We start from the raw sequence: 24,081 nt of genomic DNA, 5'->3' as shown, positions 1-24,081 counted from the left end.
AAATATATAAGCCTTTTATTCTCATAATTTATTAACTATTTTGAGCAAAAATAACAATTATGTACATAACACGTAGATAAAAAGGCATGGCTACAATGATACATAGGATGGTAGAGGGAAATGGAAGAATACTGTTGTAAGAATGTCACTTTATGAAATAATATATTATTTGAAGATAGGCTATGATGTTAAAAATGCACACTGCAAACATAAAGCAACCACTGAGAAAAATGAGAGGTACAGCTACTAAGTCAACAGTGAAATTAAAATGGAATCCTAAAACAAAAAACAAGGAAAACCCAGTTCAAAAGAGAGGAATGAGGAAAAAGGAAAGAACTTAAAAATGGAACAAAGAGAAAACAAAAAGAGGAGTACAGTAAACCCAACCAAACTGAGTACAGCAGACTCACCCAAATTAAACTAAATGTAAATGGTCTAAACCCCCCAATTAGAAAGTAAAGATTGTCAGGCTGGATAATAATAATTTAAAAATCTAACTATAAGCTATCTATAGATGTCCTTTAAATATTCAGGTAAGTTAAAAGGATGGAAAATGCCATTATACTAATTCTACACAAACTCCTTCCAAAATAGAGGAGGGAATATTTCACAACTCATTTTATAAGGGCAGCATCACTCCAATACCAAAATCAAGCAAAGACATTGCAAATATGGTACAAACCAATAGTTCTCATGAGTGGGGGACAAACACACATATACACAGACAAACACTAATGAGACACTAGGAAATCAAATCTGCAGTTAAGAAAGATAATGCATTATGTGCAAGTGGAGTTTTCCTCAGAAATGCAAGGTTGGCTTAAAATTCAAAAATCACGAGAACTCACCACACTAACATACTAAAAAAGGAAAACCATCTCAACAATAGAGAACAGACATTTGACAAAATTCAACAGCCGCTCATGACAAAAACCTCTCATCCAACTAGGAAGAGAAGGATACTTCCTCAATTGGAAAAAGGGCCTTCTCAAGAAACTTAATGGTGGAAGACTATAACTTTTCTGCTAATACTGGAAGTATGGCAAGAACGTTGTTCTCACCATTTTTATTAAAAAATATACTGAGATCCTATCCCATTAAATAAGGCAAGAAAAAAACACATTCAGATTGAAAAGGAATATTTAAGGCTCTCTCCATTTTCAGACATTATAGTTTATTTAATTCTAAGGACTCCATAAGAGTTTCAGAACTAAACTGTAGACAAACCTTTGGGTGTTCAGAGTTGTTGTTTTTTTTTTTTTTTTAGTTTTACAGATAAGGGCTTATTAAATTGTACCTGTGTTTGTATATCCTGTATGTCCCGAGAGCCTCTTATGTGCCAGGTACTGTTGTCAGGTGTTTAAAAGGTATACAGACAAAAGCAGCTCTATCCTTGTCGAGGCAGGAAGATAGGAATAGGAAGAGGAAATAGGAGGATGAGTAAGATGCAGTTCTTGCTGACCAGAGCTACAGGGTGAGGGGAGTCAGATGTAGACAAGGAACACCACATAAGGCAGAGAGATTTTGATAAAATTCTAGGAGACCAGGGGATAGACAGATTAATTCAGTTGGTCTCTGAGGAGATCAGGCTGGAAAGGGAGGCCAGGGTTTCATTATGGCAGGGCTTATATGCCAGACTGACGTGTTTGTGTTTTATCCTATAAGCAATAGCACTTCGATATTTATTAAACTGGACTCACCAGTGATGCTCTCTGAGTCTTTGTGATTGATACTCATGAGGTTTTCTTCCCCTGCTGGCAATACAAAAGTGGCATTCTGGGGTTGACTCATGCAGGATCCTTTCTTGCTTTGGTTGACCAGGATGACTTTGGTATGAATCAGAGTAAAGGAAATCCATCAAGCCATTCAATAAAGAAATGGATGTGGTCATAAGGATATTTTCTTTTAAGCAGATTTTTTCTGATGAGTCAGATGACATCTGCAGTAATGAGTACTCTCATGTGACTATCACACCTTGGACAGTCATGACCTAAAACAAAGAATACATCACGTGACTTTAAATTTCACCATGCTCATTACTAACAGCAGTCCAATTACATGGAGTGTCTGTCATTAATAATGTTTTCCTAATAATACACACAACAACATGAATAAATCTCAAAATTACCATGCTGGATGAAACAAGCTAAGACAAAAAAAAGTACATGGTTTATGATTCCATTTACATAAAATCCTTGAAAATGTAAACTTATCTATAGTGACAGAAAGTAGATCAATGGCTGCCTGAAGTTAAGGGAGGGATTACCAAGGGGCAGGATGATGAGTATGTTCATTGTTTTGACTGCAGTGATGGTTTCACAGATGTATACATAGGTTAAAACTTATCAAATTGTACACTTGAAATATCTGTAATCTAATGTAAATTATAATTCAATAAAGCTGTTTAAAAAACTTAAAGATAATCAACAGTTTAAAGTAAGAAAATAATAAATTGTTGGGTCTGTAACAAACACAGAAACAAAATATATTACAATAGTACAAAGGCCAGGAGGAGAAAAATGGAAATATACTGTCCCAAGGCTTTTATATTAATATAAAATAGTGAAATATAACTTGCAGGTAAACTGTGATAATTTAAAAATGTATACTGTAAACCCCAAAGCAACCAATAACTTGAGAGGATAAACCCACAAAGGAGATGAAATGAAGTAACATAAAACAGTTTCCCAAGCCTGGCACTGATAACTGGGGCCAAAAAGACTTTGTCATGTGCACCATAGGATCCTGAGCAGCATGCCTGTAGAACCCTCTCCCCAAACCCTCTCTCAGTTGTAACAACCAAACATGTCTCCAGACTTTGCCAAAAATGTCCCCTGGGGGGCATAAAACTGCCCCCAGTTGAGAACCACTGATACAAAAGATGCTCAACCTTACCTGTAATTAAAATAAATAAAAATGTTAAGAAAATATTTCTCACCCATTAGATGAGCAAACATTAAGCTCCATTATATTCATTGCTGGACGGGGTATAGAGAAAGTAGCACTCAAACTGTGGACATAAGTGCAAATTGGTACAAGCTTTCAGCAAGGCTATTTGGCAATGTCTACCAAAGTCTTAAAAGCACATAATTCAACAATTCTGCCACCAGAAGCTTATACTGCAGGCACTGGCATAGGGTTGCTTTTTTTTTTCAGTAATTAATATATTTTTTAACTTAAATATATATTGACATACTAGGGTTGCTTTTTTTTGCTTTTCTTTTTAACCATTTCTATTACTTCATAAATGAAAAAACATTTTATAAGGAAAAAACAGATATAACTGAATAAACAACAGTCCTTCCCAAAAAAGGAGTTTATAATTTTATGATGGCATAACAAATATTTAATCTTCCAAATTTGAATTCAGAAAATTTTGATAGATTTTATTTTAAAAACTTATTTTAAGAATTCTACTATATATACTACAACTATTTTCTTGAAATATGTTTGTCAGGATAGCAATTTGCACTAGCCAGTGCCACATGAAGCGGAGCTCAAAAGTATCTGTTTGGGTACTTTGGTTTTAATTCCAGTTATCTAAAATTCATTTTATATTCAAAATCAGTCTATTGTATGCAACTAAGTTCTTCCAAATTGCCACTCCTATGTAAACCAATGCAATGGGAATGGAGCAAAGACTGGATCAAACCAGTAAAGGTTTGCCCACTGTGATCTCTCTCCCCCAGGTGTCTGAACAAAATCTCAGCTAGGGATTCTGCCAACAGAGAAGGGGGGAAATGATTCTTGAGCAGGCAACCAGACATCTGCTACAATAAGTCTTCATTTTAAGTTATAATGCTCCAGGGACCTTGATTGATAGATTATGAACCCAGTGGTATATTTCAAAAAACAGAATGGCAAGGAAAATTTAAGAATACACATGTAGTGTACAATAGGCTATCTAGTGCAGGGTCAGCAAACGACTGCCTGAACCTGAATTTGGCTTGCCTCCTGTTTTCTAAATGACTTGTTAAGTTTTTAAGTGGCTGAAAAAAATCAAAGTTAAAATGTTTCATGATATGCAACAATTATATGAAATTCAAATTTCAGTGTCCAGAAGTGAAGTTTTACTGGAACTTGGCCATAATCATTTGTTTGTGTACGGACAACTGGTTGCTTTTATGCTACAATGGCAGAGCTTAGTAATTGTGGTAGACCTTAGAGTCAGGCAAGGCCTAAAGTATTTACTATCTGAACCTTCACAGAGGTTTTCCAACCCCTGACCTAGTACTGAAATAATTTAGGCATCAAGTAACTGTCAAAATCAGTAATTTCCTTGAGCAACTTGTGAAACAGGGATCTCTCCTACATTTGGATACTTATAATTAGATCACTACCTCTACAAGAATTTCAATAAAGAACAGACTTCTACTTTCTACATCTACAAATGTATTTAAAAGTTATTTTCAATTTTTAGAAAAGCATTCTGAAAAGTGACACATTACAAATTTGCTTGTGAAGAATGGAGAGGGGAGAGAAGATAAAGGACAAAAGAGAAAGAAGAGGAGGAGAAGGATAATTGGTCCACACTGGTGCTTAAACAGAACTGTGGTTCTTAATCTTATTTTAATCAAAGACCATTGTGAAAATCTAATGATAACCTTGGGACCTTCTGCCTGACATTCTGTTTCGCACTAGCTGGTTTAGTTTTACACTTACATTGCCATTCCTATTTTTTGTGTTTTTAAAAATATTTATATATATCACACAGGAACACAAAAAATTGTATATAAGTTTCAACTACAGACTTCATATCCTTGCCCTAGAGAATTGCTTTTTAATTAGTTTTGGAGGTATTGTTAATGGTTTTGTCTTAACTCTTACATACAATATTAGAGTACATCAAGTTGAACATAGAATTATGTGCATCTCCAGATTCAAGCAGGGAGAATCTAGACCTCCAGGGCAATCCAGGAACCTGCCCAACCTGAAAACTGCACCAGGTCAGGGATAATCTGGAAATGATATGTTCTTTTTGCTGACTCTTTTTTTTTTTTTTTTTTTTTATTGAAGGGTAGTTGACAACAGTATTACATTACATTAGTTTCAGGTGTACAACACAGTGATTCAACATTTATATACATGATAATTCTAGGTACCAGCTATCACCATACCAAGTTGTTACAATATTTTGACTATATTCCTTATGCTATACATTACATCCCGGTTACTTATTTTACAATTGGAAGTGTGTTTATATATATATATATATATATATATATATATTTTGTGAGGGCATCTCTCATATTTATTGATCAAATAGTTGTTAACAATAATAAATTTCTGTATGGGGGGTCAATACTCAATGCACAATCATTAATCCACCCCAAGCCTAATTTTCGTCAGTCTCCAATCTTCTGATGCATAACGAACAAATTCTTACATGGAGTACAAATTCTTACATAGTGAATAAGTTACACAGTGAACAGTGCAAGGGCAGTCATCACAGAAGCTTTCGGTTTTGTTCATGCATTATGAACTATACACAGTCAGTTCAAATATGAATATTCATTTGATTTTTAAACTTGATTTATATGTGGATACCACATTTCTCTATTATTATTATTTTTAATAAAATTTTTTGCTGACTCTTTACAGCTAAGTAAACAATTTGGATGTACCCTGGGCTGTATCTGAGCTCCTCAGTAGGATTGGTCTGGAGTAGCAATGCTGAGTGTAGAACAATGTATGCACCCTGACATTAGACAAGCCCGAATTTTCATCTTACTTATTTATTTTCTGACTCTATGCACATTATCTAAGAGTTCCTCATTGCCAAGACAGGAGAAATAATTAACAGCTCTTTATAGGGAGGGTCAGGTATAAGGACTAAATAATAAATATAAATTCCTGGCTTGGTAACTGACATACAATACATATGAAATGTTCATTCTCTTCAGCTTCCCCCTTTTGCTTGGGCTTAAAGAAAAAATGAGGTCTTCTGTCTTATTTCGTAAGTCTCTGGCTTAATAGCCAACTCTGAGCCCGGAATGGTTACCCTGTATGTTATATGTAACAGATGTAGTCTAAAAGATTATCTCTGAATAACCTTCATATAGAAAGAGATAAGGACTAGGCAATAAAGTGACAGTTCCTTACAAAACAGGACTACTGAGGGATATTATTACTGAAGCTCATTCCTTCATGGATTCTAGGGAAGGGCTGCTTATAATAAAAGTCTTGACTATAACTAGTACCTTTATCCTTAGCTTTATGGGTGTATTAGTTTCCTATTGCTGCTGCAACAAATTACCAGAGATTTAGTGGCTTAAAAAAATACCACTTTATTATCTTACAGTTCTGGACATTCAAGGATGAAATGGCTTCAATGGACCTAAACCAAGGTAGTAGTAGGGCTGTGCTTCCTCTGGAGGCTGAGGGAAAATCCATTTCCTTGTCTCTTCTAGCTTCCAGAGATACATTCCTTGGCTCAGGGACCCTTCCTTCACCTTCAAAGCCAGCAGTGCAGTATCTTCAAATTTCTCTGCTTCCATTATCACATCACTGTCTTCTGCCAAGTGTTCCTCTATCTCCCTTCTACAAAGACACCTGTGCTTACATTTAAGGCCCAACTGGATAATCCAGGATAATATCCCCATCTCAAAACCCTTAAATCAGTCCCTTCTACAAAATCCCTTTTGCTATATAAGGTAATGTTCACAGATTCCAGGGGATAAGGATCTGGATATCTTTGAGAGCCTTTATTCAGCCTACCACAGTGGTTAAGAACATGAATTCTGGAGTTAGACTGCCTATATTTGAACCTAAGTTCCACAACTTACTAGTTGTATGACCTTGGACAAATTATTTGGCCTTGTTCCTCATCTGTAAAATAGGCAGAATAACAGGGTGTATTTTATGGGATTGCTATAGGGATTGAGTTATGAGAGGACAGTAACACCTACCTCAGAGGGTTATTGGGGAGTTACAGGAGTTACTGAGGGAAATACATGTAAAGTTCTTAGAACAATGCCATAGAACACAGTATTTATTACGCAAATATTAGTTATTATTTCTATCAACACCAAACAGTACTATTTTATTATTGTTGTTGTTATACTTTACAAAAAGTTGGGCACAATGTAAACCCTACTCTTGACTGCTTTTAATGGCACCCTCTCTCAATGTAAGTCACATTTACTTCTTGCCCTCAAACAAGCGAGTGCCATCAATCATTTTCTGTCTAGACTTCTCTGATCCAGGAATAAAACAGAAAGCTTGCAGCGCCAGAGTCTTAAATGTAGTAGAAATTAAGCAAACCACAAACAACACATTTTCAGTGCCCTTCCTGTTCTGTACATACATATTCTTAGTACTTCTTGAATAACATCTACTTTCTATGCTGGATCTTCATTCACTCCTTCTAGGAACAACTTTGTTGCTTTTCTTTCTAAAACAATCAACCAAGCATACATTATTTAACAAAAAGCCAGTCTTTTTAATTTATGCACAGATATTTAGGAGAAAATAAAGTAAACTAACCAAGTGACTTATTTTAATAAGAATGAGATTTAAAAAGAACAAAAACATGCCATTGATATAAATAATACTGCTGGCAGAAAACATGGCTAATGACTTAAGACAGTTTAGCCTAGCCATGGAAACTAAATGGTCAACAGTGACAACCTAAATATAGGCCTTGTGCCTTAAAAAAAAAATCATGCTTGGAACAGGATACTCTGTCCAAAGCACCCTTATAAAAAGGTTAAAATAATTCAAGGAAACTTCACCTCAACAGGAATGCAGAAACTAGACTTACAGTAAACATAATGATTTATTTTAAACTTTCATTTCACAAATAATACTTTGGGGACTAATCTAAAATACGTGTTGGCTGCTTGATCTGCAGAAGTGGGAACAGTGCCAAACACCAATGCCAGAAGCAGCAATTTTAAGCAATGGCAACCCTAATCCAAATAAAAGATTAACTGTGTAACTTAAAAAATAAATGTACTACATTTCTATATTTAAATAACAGATTTTTATAAAGACAGAGACTCAGTAATTTTACTGTATCTAGGTATGTCAAAGATAATAATTGTTATTATTATTGAACGGCAACAATTTTAAGTCCTGAAATTAAACCACAAAAGACTTTATGATGGCTTTACTGCTAAGAGCTGGAAAAAAAGGAGGCAGATGGAGAGGAGTGGGGTGGTGTCAACACAAAATCTGGATAAAACCTGGATAGTGAGCAGCAGGCCTCACAAAGGCAGAGACCCCATGCCGACACCTAGTCAGGCTGCACAGATGTGCCACGGTATATTATACATCACCTGGGCTACATCCAGCACAGCTATTCTACCAGCAATCATAATGCTCACCTTGAAGAGAGAGGATTTGTGCCCATCAAATATTTTGACCCTCTTTTTTAGTGCCATTTAATTTAAAGAAAGATCAATAGAGTTTTCAGAATAAAATATATGGAGGCAGCTCTACTTACAAACCGGTTGGATTCCAAAGGTTGTTAAATCCATTAGTTTAAAAGTCTAAAACCATGAGTGAGATTTAGGCTTATGGGGTCTGCATTTCCTCCTAGCTGATATGTTTCAGGCAGTTTACTGCCTTGTTTTGTTTACAAGAACATTGGCTGAAGCAGGCAAATCCTCCCTGCCACAATCTCTACCAAACAGAAGGGAGGGAACCTCAGGCACCTCAGGAATCCACACCAGAGCTGAATCTATCAATCAGAAAGGTCTTGAACCCACGCCGGCATCTGTGGTTTTCGATTAGTTTCTACAGTAGCACTTTCATTTGCCATGCTTAGTCTTTTAAATTCTTTAACTCCTAACTTGAACCTGAATTAACCTTTGACTAAATGGCATCCCATTTTAACAATGATCCACTGCTGAACCCATGTCAAATATTCACATTTCTTCACTTTTGGCTGATTGTCAATTGCACAGGTACATCTTTTTTCACACACATCATGGGATTCTCCTTCATAATAATTCGTATTATCCACTCATGTATTTAATATGTAGAATTTTTGCACTTTCAATTTTTTATACTACTTCTACTTTTGTGGCCACCAATCTATCACTAGCACTAGTCTTAGGGACAAAATGGGGTTCATAACATTTATAAAATACCTCAAAACTACATGTATATAACACAAGAATGCTATAAATAACAGTAATGGCTGAGTTGAAATGACCGTCTGTTGGTGATGAGCAGAGCTGAAACCCTTGCTCTAGAGCACACTTTGTCCCTACCCAAAAGTTCATTAATTACAAGTTTTAAGCAGAGGAGTTTGTGTTTCCCAGTATCTAAAGGAAAGTAAATCTACCACACAAGGACAGGGCTTTCTGTCCTGGACATTAAGAGATGTAATTTTAGATGCTTGAGCTTGGCATTTGTTTTCAAGCCAAATATTAAGGAAGGCTTGAAGGAAATAATAGCTTGATGTTTTGTTTACAAAAAAGAATTTACATTCTTTGAAGTAATCCAGCTCAAACTATGGAAGTGGAAAGGGATACTGTTTCTCTAACTTTCCTCAATAGTGAATAGCAAGAAAATGAGTGCCTTCCAATAAGTGTCTGTGATTCATCAGTCTTCAAATCACTAACAGCTAAAACTACCAGACCAACACTGAAGGTTTCTAGGCAAGGAACTGCTTGTGAGTCAATGATTAATTTTACAGAAAGATAGGCACATTATACAACTGTGGTTGCACATTCCATACTTCACCTTCTATAAAATTAGGCCAATAATCCAAAAGCAAAAGGATATTAGGCACTTTCTCAAGAAAAAAAGGTCTAGTCATTATTAGAAGCAATTCTGTTTCATATTTCACATCTATATCCTCATCAAAGTACAGTGAGAGTTATCAAAATATGACCCTAGTCATGAGGAAAATGTTTTAGTCGTATTTTCTCATCTACTCGTTAAGAAGTCAGGGAAGCAGGATTTAAAAGAAAATATTAAAAGATAACATTTTATGGTGCTTAAATAATTAGATTTGACCCATCTGGAAAATTCACACATCCAGAGTGACAATAAAATATAAAAAGAAACAGTATATTAAAATCCTTAAAATAGCATGACTACTATTTATACATTCCTAATTTTATGCCTCTTCCTATCACCTATTTTTTTTCAAATTAATTTCTATAAAAGAGAATCAAATTTATTCTATAAAAGAACAAGACTGGCTTAGAATTTGAAAAACAAAGCAAATTATTATTTGACAGTCAAAAATAATCTAGTGATGTCACATGTCAATTCAAAGTAAACAGGACAGAAAACAGCTCAAAATACTAAATGCAAAGCCCAAAAGGGTAGACTTCAGTCTGACATTCATCAAGTAGTCTTGATTTATTTCTCAAAGAGAAACTTATTTCTCAAGTTTAAACTTGGTATTTAAACTCTATCTGAAATTCTGGATCCTTTTAGAAAGCACTATCTTCTCTGTACCATCTGGCTAAAGACCTACTCAATACTATACAGTGTATTCAATTCTAATACTGCAAAAGCTTTTTCATGATAGGATTTTCTTAGAACTTCTAAAGAGTGGAGACTGACTATAATATGAATTAATTAAGTATCTGAAAGTTTGGTAAATGGAGAGAATAAGAGTTACTAGAAGATAACTTTTCAAATTATCAGATTATACCTAGTAAGGTACACATCTCATCATCTTAATATAGGACAGTGGAGCTCCTCTTAGGAAAGAAACGCTTCCTGGGAAATATATGGAAGGTCATTTGTGGCAGATGAGAACTTCTAGGATCAAAAAGAAGGCCCAAATGCTCTGTCCAGGACTAGGGAAATAATTGTTTTTTCTTTCTCTGGAGAGGAAGAGAGAAGGCAATGGTAAGGAGTACCATCCAGATGGCAGTAACTCAGAGGTCAGAAGAACTCTAAGAATTTGCAGAAATCTTAGGGAGGGTTTGGACTTGCCATGACATGAAACTGAAGGTTTAAGCCAACAATAGCTCATACAAGGTATGTCTGGACACTCCGCTGACATTTAGGCTACCAGCACTGAAATATTCATTCACAAGAGCAGTTGCTGTCCAGAATTTATATTCTAGGATGTTAATTTAAAAATCATAACTATTATTTTTAAATCTTTTTTAAAACATAGAAAATTATGTCCCTTTGACTAAAGTAATGTTTAAAGAAAGGAAAAAACAATTATAGGTTCTCAAAAGTGACTAATGCAAAGTAAATGGCATACAACTGTGGATTTCCTGTTCTCTTAACCAAAAATGGGGGAAAACATCTCAGAGGCATTTTATGCAATAGATTCTTTGGGTACTAAAATATGTACTATACTTCTAGAACCAAATGAGTCCTTCCCCAATGAACAGAAAGCATTTTCTTTCAACGTTAACTAGCAACACTTATGTAGTAGATTAAATCAAGAGATACTATTACAAGAAAACCTAAAAACACTTCACAGAAGACTAACAAATAAATTGAACAGATATAATCATGCTGGCAGGCTTAGAATACTAATGTATAATCTGCTCTTCAGGATTTATCTTGAAATCACATAGCTAAGATCCCTTGAAACAGTACTTTCATATAGCAGTAAGTAAAAATTTAAAAAATAGAAAGAACTCAAGAGGTAGAAAACCGGTGTCCTCATTCCTTTTTGTCCCTTCTAACAATCAAATGTAAACCTGCTTTTGGTGGCTTAAGATGATCCTAAATCCTTCAGTTATTTTAAACTTAACAATACTTAAAGCTTTCAGATGTAGAAATTTCCAAAAAGTACCCAAAGAAAAACCGCAGGCAATATAGCTCCTGAGATCAACAAAGTAATCAGTGGCACCAGGACATGCAATCGTTATGACCAGGAACAGGGTGTAACTTAAAACGGGGTGAGTGATGGGCAGGGTAGAGTATTTATTATAAACATACTAATAAACATATAATTCCAGAATGAGTCTAGAATTCTCTGTCTCTAACACATATTCCTTTTAGTAATGTAGTTCTACTAGTTAAGAAACATTTGAATTATGTTATGGTTTAGACATAAGAGTCACTGCTTCTAAAACAGCTGTCACAATAAACTCCAGGTCTTCTAAGTTAATGTTACCTTTTGAGGGAGAATTGACATGTTATGTCTGATTTTGGTTTGCTAATGAAATTCAGGAAACAAAGAAGAACACATAACATTTTTTGAGATATAGCTATTGGCTATCTTAGGAGAGAACTGCATTCTGGATGAGTACAGTAACAGAGCAACAGGTGGCTGAGTCAATTTAGGAACCCTCTTCTTACATTTTTTTTTTTTTTTTTTGTGGTGTCTTTGTCTGGTTTTTTTTTTTTTTCCTGTTTTTTTTTTATTTTATTTTTTTTTTATTGAAGGGTAGTTGACAACAGCATTGCATTACATTAGTTTCAGGTGTACAACACAGCGACTCAACATTTATATACATGATATTTCTAGGTACCAGGTATCACCATACCAAGTTGTTACAATATTTTGACTATATTCCTTATGCTATACATTACATCCCGGTTACTTATTTATTTTACAATTGGAAGTTTGTTTATATATATATAGTGAGGGCATCTCTCATATTTATTGATCAAATAGTTGTTAACCACAACAAATCTCTGTATAGGGGGGTCAATACTCAATGCACAATCATTAATCCACCCCAAGCCCAATTTTTGTCAGTCTCCAATCTTCTGATGCATAACGAACAAATTCTTACATGGAGTACAAATTCTTACATAGTGAATAAGTTACATGGTGAACAGTGTAAGGGCAGTCATCACAGAAGCTTTCGGTTTTGTTAATGCATTATGAACTATACACAGTCAGTTCAAATATGAATACTCATTTGATTTTTAAACCTGATTTATATGTGGATACCACATTTCTCTATTATTATTATTTTTAATAAAATGCTGAAGTGGTAGGTAGATACGAGATAAAGGTAGAAAACAGAGTTTAGTGTTGTAAGAGAGCAAATGTAGATGATCAGGTGTGTGCCTGTAGACTATGTGTTAATCCGCGCTGGACGAGGGCAATAAACATCCATGTATGCAGAAGATTTCTCTCAGAACATGAGGGGGGAGGTTCTAAGCCTCACCTCTGCTGCTCCCCATTTTCTCACCAGATGGCCCCCTGCGACTGTGCCTGTCTTAGGTTGTTCCTCCCTTGAGGAATCTTACCCGTCTCTGGCTAACCAGTCATCTTCCGGGGCCATACAGGGTCTTCTTACATTTATCTTATTAAAATATAGCATTCCCAGGTCTTCAGGATTTTATCATGGGCTCTCTCCTTTCCCTCCTCAGAATCTCATCTACTTTGAATTCCTTAACTTCTAATTATATGATAATTACTCCTCAAGTCTCTATCCAGCCCAAATTGTGGTTTCTTGATGTTAAACTGCAACACTCTCAACACCAATTTATAATCAATACCATAAATTCAGCAGAGCTACAAATCTGAGAGTCATCTTTTTTCAATCCCTGCTTTCCATGCAGTCACCAGGTCCCATCAATTTATTCCCCAAGCCTATTGCGATGGCCTTAGTTCAAGCCCTTCTCTCTGTTCGGGGCTACTGCAGGTCCTCCAGCCTTAGCCTTCTCTACTCTGAACCTGTGTGGCTCTCGGAACATACTACTGTTCAAGCCAACCCTCCCCATCCCCCTAGCATTCTGTTCCTTAGGCTTCGAATGTCCTCCATCTCTAAATGCACAAACATGAAAAAAACTTCTGGTAACTTGGTTATTCACACAGATTTTCCTATAAGGGAAAAATATACTAACTATGGGAAGTTCACTTGAATGTGCAGTTCACTTGACAGTTCTACTGTATATCGATTGAGAGCAGACATTCTGGCTTATTAATCATTCTTTAGTAAGTTTGCTCAGCATGTTTTTTCTTCCAGTCCTGATCTACTTTGAGTACATCGAGAAAACTTCAGTTTCCAGACCCAAACAATTGAAGAGGAGACACCACTGCCCTGTGAGACTTTCTGAGCAGAAACTAGCTCTTCTGACACTGAAAGCAAAAACCAAAATATCTTTATTAAATGTATAACTTTACTGTAGAACATACCAAATGAAACTAGCCCCACAGAAGTTCTCTAAGATCAGCTTAAAATGGTAAGCAATTTATAATAAAGACTTAAGACTTGCTGTGTTTCAAATGAAAAATATATGATGAAGAAATATATTCTTAATTTTGTTCCAAATTCAATCTTTCCCAATAATAATAGCTAACACTGATGAAGCACTTACTACGTGCTAGGCAATTGGGTTAAACACTTTCCGCACATGATCCCCTTTAATCCTCACAACAACCACAAGATATGGATGTATTAATCTCACCACTCTATAGATAAGAACCTGAAGCTTAGAGGTGAATTAACTTACCCAAGCTAGTAAGAGCCAAGAATCAAATTCAAGACTGTTTCCCCAAAATTGTGGCCTCTACCCTCAGAGTTCTACTGGCAAGAGACTAGGAGTATGGGGGGGCAGCAAGTGTGCTCAGTCTGAGAAAACCTTAGAGATAATTCTAACATGATCCTATCTTTCTATGCCATACTTTTAAAAAAACTTTTATGAAAACATACTGATTCCTGAATAAAGAAAAAAAAGCAAGTCCCCAATTTATTAAGTGGTTTATATTTGCTTTTAGAAGTAAGTCCTCTGAACCCAAAGTTGGCCGTTTTTTCAATGAAGCAGAATGACCTGTTTTTATGTATATCATACATTTCTTTAATAAGACAACTCTAAATCTGAGTTTGATTTTGCTTTCAAATGGGCTCTTCTAGTTATCAAGAAAATAATATACATGTATTACGGTAAATTGGGAATATTCTGTTACTTGTTCTAAGCTGCTACAAAAATAAGTGGAATACAGATCAAAATAAATTCTTATTCTATTAAATTAAAGTCCTCCTATATACACCTTATCTTGCAAATGCAAGGCATTCAATAAATATCTGTTAAAAGCATGAATCAATCTGTAGTCAAGTTACACCCTTGCAATCTGTAGTATGGAGAAAAATAAAACTACAAGAGAAACATGAGACTGTTGCAGCATTTGAAAACTGAAGGCTTTTCTTTCTTAGCCCAATATGCAAAAATCTACATGCGCCTCTCACGGGTTTCAGTAAGAGATGTGAACAATATGCAGGGCTTTATCAATTAAGCCCATGAGTTACAGTGAAGTTGCAAACATTCCCTAGAGATGGGTTTGACACAACTGTGGCAAAACACACAAAACTGTTAATGCTTTTTTCCCCATGGTTTTCTTATTTTAAAAATATTGGTATTAAGATGTTTCCCCACTAAAGTTAATCCATTGTAATGAGCAAAGTCTGATAAACTGCCACAGGAACGGGGAACAGTCCTTAGAATAGGTCAAAAGAATTTGATGGCTCAGGGTCATTACAAGACTAGCAATTCCTGTATTACAATATAGTGACTGCAGTACTATCCTCCATGATTATAAGTTTTTAAAGTGCCCTTTCTCCCTACAATAAATGGCCTCAAAATTGCTAATTTTTTGGCAATTTTAAGTCTACCTCTAATTGTTTTCTCCCTTACTGTCAGGCTATCAACCATCACAATTTACTGTTGCCAGCGTGCTTGCTCCTTTCTAACCTGTGTTGGTGGAGAACCAGATAAACAGGTTATCAGAAAACCCAGGTGTCTGCTTGAGCCTGAACCCTGAGGACCTGTTTTTCTGCCCTTGGCTTGGTTCCTTGAAGCACTGTTCTGTCATCTCTCCAGCACTAGGGAGCTCGCTGGCTGCCTTCTCTGCCTCTGGCACTGTCACCAAGTGCTTTTCTCACCTGGTACTCTGTTCCCTTGGCTGGCTGTGAGCACACTCTGTCCTTTTCTTTACTGTCTCCCAAGAAAAGGATAGGTCCTCCTCGCTTCTGTGAGAATTTTACTGTGAACTGCTTAGAGAATTATGGAGTGGATTACAAATATGGAAAAAAATAGGAAATTAAAAAAATTTCCATTATGATTTTAATCCTTAATCAGTGTTTATTGACTCCCCTGCTTGGATGTTCCCAGAAGACTACATGCTCACTTTCTTCACGACATTTTGAGCTCTTGAATGAAGGTGTCTTATTTTTGTATGCCCTAAATCTAAAAACAATGGACACACAGTAGGCTGGCTATGCATACCTAACTGTAAGCTGAATAATTTAAATGGTCAATACATTGACTTTACAGAAGAAATTTATGAACAAAATTTGATTATTAACACATTTCAGTCCAACATCAATTAAATGAATTGCCTTGAAAAACAAAACCAAGCTAAGACTGAACATTCAAAGGAAAACACTGTACTTGCTTTATGAAAAACTCTGTATAAGAGTTGGCTGTTAAAAGAATGACTTATCATTTTTATAGCAATAAACAGTACCCACTTTTCTTATAATAACTAGTTTGTTTCACAGGAAAGCTAAACTGAATCTTTGGCTCACTGCTTAGTTTTATCATGTTTTCCACTAAGAGCATTTGCAGCTATTTATGAATGCACTTAAAATGAGCCCCGCATCAAATGAGAAATAACTTCTTTTAAAAAACACACAATTGCTCATTTAAGTCTCATTTGTAGTCTTTCGATTTCGTGACTAAAAGCAAAGGCAAATACAAATTAAAAAAATGAGAAGGGTTGAAAGGAAATTTTTTTTAAGTTGTTAAAGTATGTGCTTTAGAAACTGTATTGCCACCTCAGACATTTTAGCTGGTTTCCAGTCTCCTCCTCACCCTTTCTTCCTTCAGACAGACAGTGCTCTTTCTTACCAGCAAGCTTTGCTTTGTTTTGATTTATACCACAGGCCTGAAACCCCAAAGCGCTAAACATAACATACCCACAACTGACAGCAATATGAGCAGAAAGCAAAGCTTTGGCGCTTGGATCCCAAACATGTATTTACATAAGTGATGAATTTTTGAGAAGTCCATTTTCTAAGTTGACATGCTTTTAAAATATGAAGGAGTAGTTAATTCTCCTGAAAAGGTCACAAAACCATGTGCAACGGGGCTGCTTTAAATTCACTCATCAACCATGGCCTCCCACCACAGGCATGCCCTCCATTATCCTCTTAAATGTCCTTCTTTTCTGAGACAAGTCCTTACGACATCTTTCTCACTCATCTCTGATTCCTTACCAGTTCTTCATCTCTCTTACTCTCATTCCTCCCACCAATAAGTCCATATAATCTGTAGCTGGCTTTCTCTCCAAACTCTGAAAATGAAATGCAAACCATCTCAAATCATGCACTTACACACTTCATGGGAGTATAAATAAACAATCTCTTAGGAGACAAGGGGAAAAGGAATTTATTTTCATCAGACACCTTTCAGTTTTTCTACCATGTGCACACGTCCACCCAGTTAAAAATAATTAATTACATGTTTAAAAGAATTTACTCCTGCTTTCTCTAAACTTTGCTCCACTGGTTATCCCCATCTTTCACTAGCTTTACCCTCTTCCTTGGCCTATTATTATGCTCAAAAATCTTACATTTTATTAAAAACAGGTAAAATAAAAATTTTTGAATCTCTCCTCCCCAAGATCCTGGGCTCCCCTCTTAGTACTGCCAAGTTGTCCCCAGCCAAGCTTCTTCAAGGAGCATTCATTTTCCTTTCCCCATCACCATCATACCTCAACCCCACTACAACCTGATTTTTCCTAAAACCACTTTCCCTTCAGTCACCAACAGTCCCTGCCAACTGATCCAATCATACTTTCTTAGCTGTCACCTCCTATCATCTCTGGTTCAACACTGTTCCTCTGGCTTTCCTCCTGAGGCTCTCCTGGAACCCATATCTCACAATGAATGCTCTTTCTCAAATCCCTGCACTGGACCACTCAGCTCTCTCCGCTTCATCCTTACAAATTGGCGTTTCCCAGAGCTCCAATTGTGACTATGTTCTGTACTGTTTCTCATTTACCATTGTTTTTCATTTACCTTTTCGCAAACCAACCACCACCGTAGATTAAATAATCTCTTCAGTGTTAGCAGCAACTTCCAATCTGGCTCTTAAGACTTCTTCCGGAGCTCCACTCAAATTCTCACAGGCTGATTATAATTCCTGAACTGATCCACTGAACAGTAGATGCCTCCTTTCTCTCACTTTGCCATATCCAATCCATTACCAAATCCTGTATCAATAAATATCTGAAATGTATCCACCTCTCTTCATCTCCTCTTCTATTATCCTAATTCAAGCCATCATTATCTCCTAGCCCACGAACCAACCTCCGAACAGGACCCATGCTTAATTTCTTGCTCCTCTCTATTCTTCATAAGTCAACAATAATATTTTTAAAACTAAATCCCTTATTTAAAAAAAATCAGGGATTCTCATAATACCTAGAATAAAATCCACACTTCAAATCAGTCTACAAGGTCTGGCCTAGTCTGGCCCCCAACTACTTCTCTTCCCTATCTTGCACCACTATCCTCCTTGCTCATACTCAGCCAGAGACACAAGGCCTTTTGTCATTTCTTTTTACTTCCTCATCACATTCTCTCCTATCTCTGGGACTCTGTACCTGGAATATACTTCTTCTGTCTTGTTCTTTATAGGGTAACTACTCATTCTGCAGGTCTCAGCTAAAAAGTCATCCTCAGAGAGAAGTCACCAGTCTACCTGATCTAAAGTAGCCTCCCCTGCCACCTTTACTTATTAACTTGGCATCTAATTTATGTCTTTCACAACATATATTACAATTTACTTCCTAGAAGTTCTCTTCCAGGAAGAAAGGGGGAAGTCCTATCTTCTCTCTCTCCTCTTCCTTGCTGATCAGAAAGGAATATAATGGCAAGAACTGAAGCAGCTCAATCTAAATTTTTGTTGTTGAAATGAATTAGTAATTGAACAGGTGGGTGAATTCTTTCACCATTAACACACATAATCGATCAAGCCCATGGTTACACAACATAGTATAACACTCTTAAATTAGACCTTATTTTATTTGAACTATTCCCTCCTTCATCATTACTTGTCAGAAAGGTTTCAAAAGAGAAAGAACTGGAAGTTTGGGAAACACTGACAGAAACATATGGATAAGCTTCAAAGTTATCAATGATCTTTACCACACAACTTACTTCTACCGAGGTACCAGGGGTAGACTCTGTATGCTCATTTTCTAGCATGATTAAATCATAATACAGGGTAGTTAAGCAGGATATCCCCAAGGTTATGTGAGTCAGTAGTAAAGCTAGAAATAAAGCCAGAGTATTACATATTAACAAGTCAGTTATAGAAGAAACTTCAATAAAATGACCCCAATTAACAACTGGCCAATCAGCTTTCAATAAGTGCCTCTAAACTAAAAGTACTGAAAAGAGATAAAAAGTAGAATACAACAGCCTTTCCCCTAAGGGAAGTTAAAGATCTAAGATATCTAAGATTAGATGGTGAGATCTCTAATGACCTCCATGATCTAGATTAGATCTAAGATCTAATGATTGAAGATCTAAGAAAACAAGATAACATTACCAGAGAAGTATTTAATGAGTATTAGAATATAATTTTCTATAGATAGGGGGAGCTCTTTTCCAGATGAAGTGGTTGGGCTTCACATGGCAGTAAGATTTAAGTGGATTCCTCAAGGATCGGAAGACTTGGATAATGAGAATGGGAGTAACTGGTAGGTAACAGAAAAAGAAAAAAAAAAGTCCCTAAAACAAAGACCAGACAGAGCCAGTTTGGCAGGAGTGTACAGACAAACTTAAGTAAAAATAATTATGGGGAAAGTGTGTGGGAAAATTTGACAAGTTCAGATCAAGAAGTCTGCACTTGATTCCACAGGGAACAGGTTTCTAAATGGAAAGTGACATTTCAGAAATAAATCTGGGGTTAGAATACAGGACAAATTTCAGAAATGTTAGAAACAGAAAAATAATTAAGAAATGTATTACATTATGTCTGAATTAGTGTAATAAAGGCATAAACTAGGTGAATGGAAACAGTAAGAGGGATTTGTGAGACAGTAAAGACAGGGTTTGTTAATTTTTAAGTTGGGACTAGATGAACTTTATCTTCCCGTAAAGGACGATTACTTCCAGTATACACTCAATTTCAGCTTAAAACCTCATGATTTTCCTTGTCCCTCATTCCCTAAGAGTCCTCTTAGACATCTGCTGTCCCTGTGCCCCCAAAACTGGCTTATCTAACTACATAATATATTCCAGCCAAAAGATGGTACTTACTAGTTCTCTAAGCACACCAGGAACTTTCCATTGTGTAACTTTGTCCATGCCATTTCTCCTACCATTAATGTCCTCTCCCCTCTGCAAATCCAAAGTCTAACCATTCTTAGCATGTGGTCTAACACCCCAGTTCCAATGCCACTTTTTCTATCAAGTTTCCCAGCAGCCCCAACTCAAAGTAAGCTTTGCCTCAATACTCTGTACTTTTCTCTAAAACTTTTTTAAAACTTGTAATTGTTTTACTTCCTCTTAAAATGTATACTCCCTATGATAAACATACCCAATTTATTTTTGTTTTCCTCCCTCACCCTTTCCTAGGCAGTTGAAGATCTTGATAAATAATATATGGCAACAGCATAGTATAATGGCTAGAAGCACAGACTCTGAAAACAGACTACTTAAGTATGGATCTTAACACTTACATTTATTAGCTATGTGACTATGTTAGTTACTTAACCTCTCATGCTTCAGTATCTTTATGTATAAAATGGAGATAGTAATATTCAGTAGCTCATAAGGCTGTTGGAGGACTTGGCTTATAATAGTTTAAGCACCATAAAAAAGTGTCTACTAAATGCAGTGGAGAAATACTGGAAATTCTGTGACAGCTGAGTCCAGCTTTATATACAGAAAGCAAAATGTCACAAGCAAAGCCCATCTCTAGGTATAAAACAGGTATATACAAATTCTTCCTCAATCTTTTTACGTATGACCTAAGGGTTAACTGTGCCCTTTAAAAATCTTCCTTAGGTTAACAATGGTTCTGTTTTAGTTTGACATTTCAATATTCTGAGAAAATTGCTCAACTTCCTGTTGCAGCTGACCCCTAACGGGACTCCTTGCCTCCAGTCTTACCCCCTTTAATCTATCCTCTGCAGGCTCACAGACTAGTCTTTCTAAAGTGCAGATCTGACGTTTATCCATTGCTACAAATCCCCTCCATCCCATATCCTAAGGGTAAAGTTGAAACTCCCTAGTAAGCCATACAAAATTGTCCTCATATGGTGAGGCTTAGAACCTCACCTCCCGTTTTGAGAGAAATCTTCTGCATCCGTGGATGTTTTAATTGCCCTTGTCTAGCTTGGATTAATACTTAGTCTACAGGCACACACCTGATCATCTACATTTGCTCTCGTACACTAAACTATGTTTTCTACCTTTACCTTGCATCTACCTACCACTTCAGCATTAAAAAAAAAAAAAAAACAATAATAATAATAATAATAATAAGGGAGAAATGTGGGATTCACATATAAATCAAGTATAAAAATCAAACGAATATTCATATTTGACCTGATTGTTTATAGTTCATAATGCGTGATCAAAACCGAAAGTTTCTGTGGTGACTGCCCTTGTACTGTTCACCATGTAAGAACTTATTCACTATGTAAGAATTTGTTCACCATGTAAGAACTTGTTCGTTATGCTTCAGAAGACTGGAGACTGACGAGAATTAGGCTTGGGGTGGATTAATGATTGTGCATTGAGCATTGAGTCCCCTATACAGAATTTTATTGTTGTTAACAACCATTTGATCAATAAATATGAGAGATGCCCTCTCAAAAAAAAAAAATCGTCCTCATATGGCCCAGCTTAGTCTCCAGCTTCATTTCTCAACACTTCTTACCATGAAACCTAGTCACCTGGTCACACCTCAAAGAATCTTTGTATGTCATTCCATTTGCTAGAACATGCCCTATATTAGTTTGCTAGGGCTGCCATAATAAAAACTACAACAGACACAGACTAGGAGCTTAAACAACAGAAATTTATTATCGTATAATTCTGGAGGCTGGAATCCACTATCACAGTGCCAGCAGGTTTGGTTTCTCCTGCAGCTTGTAGATGGCCACCTTCTTGACATGTCCTCACATGTTTTTTTTTCCCCTTTTGTGTGTACATTCCTGGTGTCTCTCTTTGTGTCCAAAGTTCTTCTTCTTATAAGGACACCAGTCAAAAGGGATTATGACCCACCCTAAAGGTCTAACTTACTCATGGTTTTAAAGTCCCCATCTCTAAATAGTCACATTCTTGAGGTTATGGGGATTAGGGCTTCAACATATGGATTTTGGAGGGTTACCATTCAGCCCATACCAACCCCTTCTCCTTTTCTTTGCCCAGGCTAAGTCCCATTTGTTTTTCCAAGACTGGCCCAAGCCTTCCCACCTGAAGCAGATTCCACCACCCTTTCTCTCTATTCCCATAGTACCTCTGTATGCTGCTATCCTAGTAAAACACTACTACAATCATCTGTCTTCAGACTGTATTTCTTAAAAGCAGAGACTAAATCCCCAGCATCTAGCACAGTGTCTAGCCCATCAAAGGTATTTAATAAAGATTAAATTATTGAAGGAAAATAGAAGAAAGAACATGAACTTTGAAGAAAGGCAAGGATGGGTTCAAATCCCGGCTCTACCATTTACTTATCTTGTGACTTTGGGCAAGTCACTAAATGCTGCACTTTCATCCTCTATAAGGTAGCTATGATAAATAACCTAATTATAATAAAACCATTCAATTGTGGGGTTGATACACAGCAGGTGCTCAATAAATGTCAGAGTAAAGATTCCGAGTTTGCCTGGGATTGACACCCTGCTCCACTGCTTAGTAACTGAACGACCTTGAGTATGTTAACTTATCTTTTGCTTCTGTTGCTTATCTGTAAAAATACCTCATAATGCTACTATGAATGTAAGTTAAAATATGCAAAACATTTAGACAGGTATCTAACACATAGTAAATATTATACAAATGTTTCCTATTATTACATGAACACTGCAGGTCTTAACAAGTATGACTGGAAACCATGAATAATTTAGCTCCTTCAATTACTAAGTCATTTTAAAGGTTGAGTACTGCTTTAATGCCTTGAATTTCTTACCAACTAAACAGGATGGTACCTAAAAAGGTTAAAAGACAGATTATATAAACATGAAATAATACATTATCATCTGTCTCATTCCTAATGTTGGTGTTTGACATATTTTGGGTATTGATGTAAAATTTTTAGGAAACAAGTTTTTTCATTCTTCGTAACTATAGATGTTAATCACTATCAGTGGAGAACAGTCCCTGACTCATATTTCCAATTACAGAATCACTAAACCTCTGAACCTGAAAGAACCTTTGAGATGAAAATCCAATCCTATCATGTCTTACCTAAATAAACTGAGATAAATTTGGAATGGGGTTTTAGGATCTTAATGAGCAGCTCTGTGAGGGATGGGAATTGCAAGCAGACAGCACAACTTGCTCAAAAGTACTAAAGCAGAGGTTCAGGACTTACTCTAGATGTCCAAGGTGTGTAGGAATCAGTATTAGGAAATAACCTGGGAAATACTTTTAAATCATCCAACTTTTAAGGTCAGTAATTTCTGATGTAGGTACAAATTACTTCACCTGTAACTTTGAAGCAAGGCAGCTCTAAATTGGAATCTCCACTTTTAGATAAGCAAGTCTTTGAGCCTCAGAGTAGTACAACAGGGTTATTATAGTCATTAAGTGAGCAAATGTATGTAGAGCTCAGGACTGGAGTGGTGGCCGATTCAAAGTACTTTAATGTTTGTTTTCTCTGATCCTTTTCTTCATATGAATAAAAATCTGTAAAATAACAAAACACTGTCTTTCATATATTATGTGTTTGCTGATATCTGGGACTTGTTGAACTATTCTATTCTGTTTCTAAAAGTAGAAAGCCAGAATAACTGCTGAGACGATAAAGTGTCTTCATCCATGCTCTTTCTCACCACCAAATGTCCTTCACAATTTGAAGTGTCACGTTCCTACCGTTAACAAGCTATTTGGAGATCACTGTCGCTCAGACTTCCAATTCCACAGCAAAGATTCAAAGGTCGGGAAAAATTATACTGAAATAAATTTTTATGAAACTGGAAAATTTCTATTTTATTCCTAATGA

At 36.1% G+C, this 24,081-nt stretch overlaps 1 protein-coding gene across 5 annotated transcripts in view; it reads right to left on the bottom strand.

The window, feature by feature from the left end:
• Window positions 1-24,081, bottom strand: part of TRAK2 (trafficking kinesin protein 2) — a 69,116-nt gene that overhangs the window by 44,090 nt on the left and 945 nt on the right. For 4 of the 5 annotated variants that reach the window (XM_057503694.1, XM_057503696.1, XM_057503695.1 and 1 more), the window contains exons 2-3: window positions 1,701-1,990; window positions 1,298-1,387 (exon numbers count right to left, since the gene is read on the bottom strand). Coding sequence is in view for 1 of the 5 variants with exons in the window: in XM_036927913.2 (XP_036783808.2) it covers window positions 1,701-1,791 (91 nt within the window). In the remaining 4 variants the exon portion in view is untranslated. The remainder of the gene's footprint in view (window positions 1-1,297; window positions 1,388-1,700; window positions 1,991-24,081) is intronic. The other variant, XM_036927913.2, reaches the window with a different exon arrangement.

Source organism: Manis pentadactyla, chromosome 6, assembly GCF_030020395.1.
Source record: "Manis pentadactyla isolate mManPen7 chromosome 6, mManPen7.hap1, whole genome shotgun sequence".
Lineage (NCBI taxonomy): Eukaryota > Metazoa > Chordata > Mammalia > Pholidota > Manidae > Manis > Manis pentadactyla.
Note: the sequence above shows the minus strand (reverse complement) of the source record. Positions and strands in the feature narration are given on the sequence as shown.